This window comes from Castanea sativa, chromosome 1 (genome assembly GCF_040712315.1).
Source record: "Castanea sativa cultivar Marrone di Chiusa Pesio chromosome 1, ASM4071231v1".
Taxonomy (NCBI): domain Eukaryota; kingdom Viridiplantae; phylum Streptophyta; class Magnoliopsida; order Fagales; family Fagaceae; genus Castanea; species Castanea sativa.
The window spans coordinates 90463951-90473591 of record NC_134013.1 but is presented as its reverse complement, the minus strand read 5'-3'; the positions used below and the strand labels follow the sequence as shown (position 1 = coordinate 90473591).

The 9641-nt window shown below is 34.2% G+C and overlaps 1 protein-coding gene across 2 annotated transcripts; it reads left to right on the top strand.

Moving 5' to 3' along the window:
• The first annotated feature begins 359 nt into the window (after positions 1–359).
• Positions 360–8884, top strand: LOC142622881 (uncharacterized). Of its 2 annotated transcripts, XM_075796441.1 has the most exons (13): positions 393–510; positions 915–932; positions 1051–1200; positions 1308–1490; positions 2162–2244; positions 2365–2563; positions 4310–4431; positions 5181–5247; positions 5985–6035; positions 6855–6907; positions 7074–7284; positions 7744–7914; positions 8471–8884. In XM_075796441.1, the coding sequence occupies exons 1-13, from the start codon at positions 448–450 to the stop codon at positions 8555–8557; spliced, it is 1458 nt and encodes a 485-aa protein (XP_075652556.1). In that variant the 5' UTR covers positions 393–447; the 3' UTR covers positions 8558–8884. The 2 variants fall into 2 exon arrangements, with proteins under 2 accessions (XP_075652557.1, XP_075652556.1); XM_075796442.1 differs by lacking the exon at positions 915–932 and having other exon boundaries at positions 360–510.
• Positions 8885–9641: the final 757 nt, after the last annotated feature.

Here is a 9641-nt window from a genome sequence, read left to right as displayed (position 1 = left end):
AGCTAGCAAAAAATAAACTATTCAAATGGACACCGAGTGCAAATTAAGGGGTGTTAGGTAGAGTAGTTTGAGATGAGATTTTTGTAGTTTTTTGAAATACGTGTGTGAAAAAATGTATAAAAATATGTGTAATGTTGTTTAAAATATAAAAATGTGAGTTTGAGATGGAAAATAAATGGCCCTAATTCTCTTGTAACTTATTACGGCGAAGATAGCGATCTAATAACGGACTTTCTTAACGGGATGTACATTGGTCGTTACTACGAGTGATTGTTAAGTCAAAAAGAGAGATTGTTTTAACGACCTTAAAAATCGTCGCCACAATATTATATTATATCTATCAAAATAAGACCTGGCATTAGAGTTTGCCACGTTGCATGCAATTTGAAGAGAGAGTCTGAGTGTGTCTCCATAGTGCGTGTGTGAGAGAGAGAAAGAGTGGTGGCCATGGCAGTAGCAGTGAGCTACTGCAAGACTTCTCCTTTTCTAGGCCAATTCCCATCTAATTTCGTAAGCAACTCTCTCTCTCTCTCTGGGTCTGTGAGTTTACATATTGCTGTGTTTACACCAACTGGTGTTCTAAAGTTGTGTGAAAAGTGATTATTTGGTTGGATTTGGTTCTCAAACTTTCTTAAAAAATCATTTTATGATATGGGTATTGGTTATTGTCATCTATTTTGGACTTATACACCTCTTTTTTCCTTCTTCTTTTTTTTTTTTTTTTTTTTTTTTTTTTTCTCTGGGGACCATGTTATGATTACTTGCTATGTTTAGGAATAATGGTACAATGAATTGGATAGTTTGCTTTTTGAAGAAAAAAAAAATTATCTTTTAAATATGGAGAATTAGGAATAGTCTAGACAAAGAAAAATGATATTCCTTTTGTTCTGACTATTGCTTGGTGGTTCAATCAGGGCCATGACAAGAAGAGGGTTGAGATGTGTTTCAAGTTTCACTCAATGTTTACTTTTCACAAATTGGGCTTAAACTGATAGATGAACTGAAAAAAAATTTTTTTTTTTTTTTTTTTTTTTCCTGTTGACTTTGTAGGGAAAAGCACAATGTAGGCATATAACAGGAACCTCAGTTCAGGTGCCTAGAATTAGTGCACTATTTTGGGGATCTAGGAAGTCTGTAGCACCACCACAGGAAGTGGACTTTTCACTTGGAGATTTCACTTTGACAGGATCAACGCCAGAGGTCCCCCCCCCCCCCTCCCTCCTCCCTCTGGATTGTTTATTGCATATTTATCTGTTTGTTGTTTTTAGTTGCTGTAGCTAATAGCATTGTACTGATTCTCAATTCAGGACATTTCAGCAAATGAAGTGAAACCTAAAAGGATATCAGTTTCAGTTGTTTCTTCAATCTTAGAGGTTTCACCTAATGACTGGGATGCGTGCGCTTTGGATGCCACAGGTCCTGAAAAATATAATCCATTTCTTACACATGGATTTCTTTCGAGCTTAGAGGAGTCTAATTGTGCAGTGAAGGTTAGGAATCATTACTTCACACTTGACCTCTATAATTTGTAATGTTCTCCATTTCTCCTGGTGCCATTTTAGTATCTCGCTTTTTAGCTTATCTAGCACTAGAAAATGAATGTCCTCTGATCTTTTATTTTGCTAAAGAGTATAATAGAGGCTTTGCCATGAGTATTACACTATTACTCCAAGTAATCAGTTCTGCTTTCTTCGACTTTCCACTTTTCATTAAGAATTGCTCCAATATTTACTTCCTTAACGAACATTGTAGTATTTATTGGTGGAAAGGTTGTCTACCTCAAATATAATACATAAAATTCTGGGCCTAAATAATCACTATCTATAATTTCTGTGAGCATAAATGAATCTTTTGTTCAATTTACGCACTTTTGTGGATCCCTGATTGATCCATGGTGCTACACCTACACATTTCATGTTCAAAACAAATCATTCCCACTTGGAAACTTTATGAGAAATCGTAACTTTCCCAGTAAACATCAATGGGTCTGGGATCATCAGGGCCAATGAGCTCTAGCTCAAATGGGACTTGCTCCTTTTTTTGATTAGCAAATGGGACTTGCTCCTCTTGTAAGAGCAAGGTGGAGGTGAGGTCGTGCATTGATGTGAATGAAGATGAAAATTCCTGTGGTAAATCAATTATTTGCTAATTTTACTTTCAGGAAACAGGATGGATGCCACGCCACATGATTGTGAAGGATGAATGTGACAATATTTTAGGTGTTGTTCCACTCTATCTTAAAAGGTTTACCATCTGCTATGTTGTCCACACAGAAAGTTTTCATGTACTTTCTTTTACAATTCCGTAAAATGCTTAAATTTTATCTCGTCCCTGCTGATAATATTGTTTCATTTACATTTGCAGCCATTCCTATGGTGAATTTGTTTTTGATCATTCTTGGGCCGATGCATACTACAATTTTGGGGCAAGATATTATCCAAAGTTGCAGTGTTGTGTACCTTTTACTCCAGTAACTGGTCCAAGAATTTTAATTCGCAATACCTCTTTCAAGGATCAAGTTTTTGACGTTCTGGTCTCTGCTCTTAAGGAGCTGGCAGCCAAGGTATTGGATGAATCAAATGGTTCTTTATTTTCACGTGTTAGTTTGTTATGTTAAGCTATTTCTATACCTACTGTTTGTATTTTTTTCATCTATCTATTCCAAACTTATTTTTTACTACAGCTGTTGTTTCTCTGTCAATGTACGAAACAAGGAGACATGTTTTATTAATTGGGTTAACCGAAAATTCCCCTGTTTGTGTCGATGTGGGATAGATGATGTGACTTGACATATTATATTGTGTCTAAATCAGGCATCAGTTTCCTCTCTTTTCTGGATTAGTACTGCTGAAGATGCACCTGTACTTGTACATGTTTATATAACTTAAATATTCAGGGAAACAGTATCTTCATATGAAAACTCAAATTTGATGTGTATATACTGTCATTACTTAAAGTGCCTTTTGGGAACTTCCCTCACATATTTTTGTTGATGAACAATTGTTTGTATTTCTAGTCAGATATCTTTGTAGATATTGAAATTTTAGTTTCCGTTTTTGCCTCTTTATGAAGTTAATTGACATATCACTTGGTCAAGCCACAATAAGCACAGGTAGAGTTTTAGGAAGGTCAGAATGAGAATGGTGAACTGCTTTGCAACTAAAACTCTTTCAACTTTTGGAGATTGATGATTACCAAAGTTTGTGCTGAAGCAACCTTATACTACATCAAGGCACCTAGTGTTGTAGCTCAGTTCAGATATCTTGTTAAGAATTAGAGGCTTTGCCAGGACCAGGCTGCATATGGGATCTCTGCTCACAAAAGATTTGATTTAAGCAAATATACTCCATATATGAGGGGGGGAAAATTAATTTAAGCCTCTTTTGCACGTATTCAATGAATCATTTACTTAAAAAGTTAAATAAAATAACAAAGAAGAATAAGAGGGTAAAATTCAATTGCGCGGCTTATGTGGAATTTTCTTTGTGCCTGTGGAACCATGTCTAATGGGAGTATGTATATTATAGTGCTACAATGTTAGACCCCTAGAAATTTAGAAACTAAACAATAATATATACAGAAAAAGAAAAAATTGGGAAAAAGGTATTGACTGCATATTAATCATCACAAGGAATAGAATCTTCTTAGTAGTTTTCTAAAAAGCTCATACAGATGAATTGAATAATTCTTTGTGTACATACTTCTTGTGCTTTGTATTTCCTAAGTGTATACACACACAAATATGTATGCTACTTATCTATGTGTGTAACATTTTCCGTTTATATATATATAATTATAATTGTGTGTGTGTGTGTTTGTTATTGTTTAAGTCGGCTAGGAGAGAAGAAACTGAAATGCTTTGTAGGTGGTGCTGAGATGAGTAAAGGTTTCTTGTGATATTGGTCTCTACTTACAGTGGGTGGAAAAAGATAACTGATGGGGAAAATATCTGATATTTAAGTGAGGAAATCTTATAGCTGCATTTTCCATCTTTGGTCTTAGAACACACTTCCACATTTTATTGATAAAAGGATTTGTTTTCCAATATAGTATTTAATATTTGTTTAATGCAGGCTTTAAGTTAATTTGTAGTATGGCTCTTGTTCTAGTTATATTGTGATTATTACTTTTTCCTTATTCAGGAGATTGGCTACGTTCTTGTGATTCAATATTTTAGATAATCTTTTTTTATTTTTGGTACAATATTTTAGATAATCTAAAGAGCACTTATGGTGTTTCTATATTCATTTATGATGACACACAAGAATTGACTGCTGGGTCACTTAAGGTTACCTTATATCTTTTACAGTCTCAGCTTTCATCATTGCATATTACCTTCCCGTCTGAAAAAGAGTGGCAGAAACTGAAGGAAGGAGGTTTTCTGCAGAGGATTGGAATGCAGTACCACTGGAAAAATCGTAACTATAAGAAGTGAGTGATACTAAACAGTTTTTTTTGTCATGGTAACATGACTTTTATAATAGACTATAATAATAGTCTATATTAGTTTTATATGGCACTCCATTGTTGCATCATGACACATCCCTTGAAGATTATGTGGTGATTGTCATTTTCTTCATATATGCAACCAAGGGTAGCATCAAGGAAGTTAATGATTAAGTCTAGGCTTGCTTGCATTGATTTAGTCCACTATTAGCAACATTGTGGACCTACATGACCCTGGTCAAGCAACTCCCGAGCTTATTTGTGCAATCCTTATGATTTTGGCCACCCTTTTAGGCAAGATGCATCAGTCATATGAATTTTTTATCCTCTCTCTCTCTCTCTCTCTCTCTCTCTCTCTCAAAGGTTTCCAGCTTGTTGAGTTTTCCTGGAATTTTTAAGCATATATTCTGTTGTTATATTATTTGGGGTTAATCCATCCCTTCTGATTTCTGGTCCTTCCATATTTATTCTGTCCTCAAGGTTAAAGTCAAATTTTCAAAAAAAATACCTGACCACAGAAGGGGCGAATTTTTTAAGCATAACATTATTAGCTCTTCAACTCTTAAATGTCAACATAAATATAAGCATTGTATAATTAGAACAAGTTGCAGTAGTAAATCCCTGAAATGCCTCAACTTATTAGTTGCTGCATGATACAGTATTTATTTATTTTTTCTCTGCTGTGTTGTATGCACAAATAATATAAAATGAATGAATCTCCTTGTGTGCTGCAGTTTTGATGAGTTTTTGATGGACATGAAACAAAGTAAGAGAAAAAATATTCGTCAGGAACGCAAAAAGGTTGGTTTGGTCCCTCCAAAACATTTTTTTTATACATACACATATTATGAGAGACTTAATGGTCATGAGAAAATTCATCTTCAAGCAAAAGAGGAGCTGGTGATTTGTTTGTACTGATTTGATTGACTGTCATCAATGCTTGTTAAGATTAGCTTCAAGGTTGAATCTTGATAATAATCATTTGAATTGGACATTGATGGCAAGGATGACTCTAGAAAAGAGTGCATGGATGTGATTGGAATGGTATGAAGATACATGATCAATTTAGACAACACTAAAATACTTAAGGAAACTTTTTATGATACTCTAAGGAATCAATCGAAAATCTGAAAATAAAAGCATGGATTGAAAGCAGACAAAAGATGTAAATTGTTATAGTGTCTGCAGATTTAGTTGTCTTCTACAACTAATGGAAGAAATATCCAGAATTTGGGGCCCACGTAGGATATTGGTCATGAATCCTCTTCTGCATCTTAACCCATTTATACTTTGTTTCTTGTTTTTGTACAATTTAGAATCTCTCTCTCTCTCTCTCTCTCTCTCTCTCTCTCTATATATATATACACACACACACATGCACACACACGCACACATACAAGTAGAAGCCAATGCCAATTTACTGAAAATGATTGCCTTTGCCTCTCACTTGGTATACTGTCGATTAGACTAGGATATCAGTTGACTTGCTTTTGGACATGCAAGTTGCATGTTTTCTCATTGAATTTCCTGTGGTGCAGATTTCTGTGCAAAATCTGACTATGAAACGGCTTCGTGGTTATGAGATAAAGGTAATGGATAGTAGGGATAACTTCAAGTTATTATGTAATTATGTGCTTTGTTCATTGTCATTTTACTGTTTTGAGTATGATAACTTATGTCTGAAGCATATTTAATTATCCTGCTTCACATATGCTTTGCCTGTATTTTCTCAAATATTTATATATGGTTAAATAAAATTTCAAAATGACATGTATACATAAATTTGCATATTTTTGGTTAAAAATCTAAAATTTATCCAAGAAAGAGTTTTTTTCTTCTTCTTTTTTGTGTGAACTATGGTGTCAATCTACCTCTCTGAATTGTGGAATGTTTTCAATGTCTTTTCACCCATAGTAGTATGGCTTTTGTTTAGAAATGTTGTAATAAGCCAAAATTTAATGATGACTTCAGCATAAACTACCTAATACATGAATTCAAAGAAATAAAAAAACATGAATTTGTTTTTATTCAATTATCAAACGGTATATATGTATACTCATTTAAAGATGGGATACATCGTCTTCATAATTTGTTGGGTAAAACTCCAAAGATTGCAAAATGTTGCACAGTTTGTAAAGCAATTACATATGGTTTGCTTCTTCTATAAATTACCTTCCTCTAACATAGACTAAGGTGGTGCCAAATGGATAAATCCAACAAAAGCTTCCCTTTAGGCCAAAATGATCTGGTGCTCCAAGTTCTCCATAATGATTCCCATCGATAATGGTGTGGCCATTTTTACAGTAATTGCATTTATTTCTCTCCTATTCAGATATTATAGTTGAAAAATTGTTGGTGTCATAGAGTTGGGACTTCTTATCCTAATTATTTTATGGTTCTGTTGGCAGGCAAGGCACTGGGATTCTTTCTATAATTTTTACAGGAACACCACCGATAACAAGTATGGTCCTTAACATTTGCCCCTCTTTTTTGGCTTTTTAGTGAAAGTATGTAATTTACAAAACCATTTTTAATATGCTTTTTGTACCTTATTTTGTCAAAGATTTGTTGAATTATACGAAAATCTTGAGATGCTCATCTTTGATATGTTGTTGATTCATCCATAGGTGGGGTACTCCTTATCTAACAAGAGAGTTCTTCCACAATATGGGATCAAAGATGGGGGATCAGGTACTACTTGTTGTTGCTGAAGAAGGGGAAGAATTTGTTGCTGGAGCTCTTAACCTTATAGGAGGAGATACTTTATTTGGGCGGCTATGGGGATGTCAGCCGCGAGTTTACTATCCAAGTTTGCATTTTGAAGCATGCTACTACCAGGTTTATGTCTAATTTTGAACCTAAATAATTTACAATTCTCAACTCCTCACCTTCAGTTCTATAACCAGAGGAACAATCTATAAAAGTTTCCATGTTCTGAAACAACAGCTATATCTATGATAATGTTAGGCTATAACTCTGAACATGATATTACACGTCCTGCATATTAGGGCTGCACTCCTCTTTGCTCTTGTTTCAATAAAACTATTTACATGTCAAAAAACAAAAAATAACTATGAATGTGAAAGTGCACTTTAGAACCCTTGAGCCCAGGGTGATTGTTCTTCCCACTTAATCACAAAGCTCAAGCTTACAGGCAACCATGAGTGCCTAGAATTTATAAATTATTTCTTTTGGAGTTAATTATGCCAAGAATTCCAGTGTGTAAGGAACATCATCCTGCGAAGAAGTGCTTATTATTCTTTTGTTTCTTATGGGTGCTTTGATTTGATATAACAGGCAATAGAAGCAGCTATTGAACTCAATTTGAACACAGTTGAGGCAGGAGCTCAGGGTGAGCACAAGATTCAGCGTGGTTATATGCCTGTGACAACTTACAGCTGCCATTACCTTATTAATACAAGTTTCAGGAAGGCCATAGAGGATTTTCTAGTCCGCGAATCAACTCAGGTGATTAGTGTTATATTGCTGTATTTTAGGCAGAAACTTCTTTTTGAGAAATGAGGGATTATTAATCAGCCATCAGTATGAGAATTTCATCCTTTCAAGGCAACAGAGCTCCATCTTATGCCCAATTTATTTGTGCATGGAAACAATTGCATGTACACCATTAAGCGTAGGATGTTTGAATATCAGGAAATTGGGTACATGGATACGCATATTCCAAACTGGCAACGATTTTTATAGTGGATGTAAGACTACATATACATATAGCGTAGCTTTTGTGCATGAGTGCTGGTGTAGTTTCTTCTGTCACATGCATAAAAATCTAAGCGGCCGTTCTTCTCCATAGGAGGTTATTTAATTTCAATTTTTCTCTAATCCCCTCTCTCTTCTGAGAAGTGAAATTTCAGTGAAATTAATTGTCTATAAGGGAAGAAAAATGCTGATAATATTTGTCTGCATAGAAGATTTAAGTATTCTTTTGTTGAAATAGAAGATTTCTTATTCTTACATACATGCTTTGCATGATTTTACAGTATCTAATTAGTTATTCTGTTTGCAGGTCAGGCTTGTTACGAAACTCTTGCATGAGTCTGGTCCCTTTAAGGAAGGTATACAGCAGATAGAGGAAAACGAGGCCCTAACTTGAAGGAAAATATTTATGTTTTTATATACCCGTAAATGTCTTTTTCATCATTTTTTTGATAATCATAGTTATGATATTTTGCTTCAAGAATCAGGAGTATGTAAATAATTTCATTGACAGCAATCACTAGTGGATCATTCATCATTGTATCATATTTCTCTCTAGTAGGCAACCAGCTAGCTGAGATATCAAATGCTAGCTCTGGACTCGTTTAAACCCATGTAAATCATGCCCTGATATCTATAAAAACTCCTGTAAATGTCTAGAAGGAATCATCTCGCTATAAATGCAGACAGTATTATTTATAAGTTGAAAATTCGCTCATCTATTCAGCAGAAAGTTCTTTATATAAGAGCCTATCAAGAAAAAAAAAAATGCTCTTTAATCTTTATATAAGTTGTATTACACCACCAGAAGCAGTGCTGATGAGTGATTACTCTTTAGAAGAAAAGGGAGGGTGCTTGGACTAATGCCTTTAATCATTGAAATATATGTACAAACAATGAAAGCTCTTTAATAATTTTATGGCTTTTTGGGATGTTACGGAAACAGTAAATAATTCCTTCCTTTAAAGAATAAATTTGAAAAATGTAAAGAAATTCATATTTTTCCCGTCTATCAATTGCAAGTTATTATTACTATAAATGTTCCGCATGGCATTTTGATCCATCTCAGTACACGTCAGTCTATTTGGTCCACTTTGGTCTCATTCAGTCCAGTTCAGTTCACTTTAGTCCATTTCAGTCCCAGTCTATTCGATCCATTTGATCCACTTAGTCTACTTCAGTTATAATTTGGAAAGAGAGGTTTGTGCAGAAAAAAAAAAAAAAAAAAGAGCTGCTTCATTGACAATTATGTCACCTTCTCAACGTAATATTGGTAGGTTCTTAATAAAATTACATTTTTTTTATGTTATTAAAGTTCTGTGTTTTTTTTCTTTCTAATTTCTCTTTAAGACATTCAAGTCAATAGAGGATAAACCATTTGTAGAGAGTACTATAAATAAATTTCAATTACACGTTACATTATTTACAAAATATCCCGTCTTATATATATAACGTAAAATAGTTTCCTTGAAAAAACAAAA

Bases quoted from the DNA above. Each gene is read 5' to 3' on its own strand.
- LOC142622881 (XM_075796441.1), top strand. From the start codon at position 448: ATGGCAGTAGCAGTGAGCTACTGCAAGACTTCTCCTTTTCTAGGCCAA. The intron at 4,432-5,180 runs GTGAGTGATACT...TGTGTGCTGCAG, and splicing joins AAAAATCGTAACTATAAGAA to TTTTGATGAGTTTTTGATGG. The intron at 5,248-5,984 runs GTTGGTTTGGTC...CCTGTGGTGCAG, and splicing joins TTCGTCAGGAACGCAAAAAG to ATTTCTGTGCAAAATCTGAC.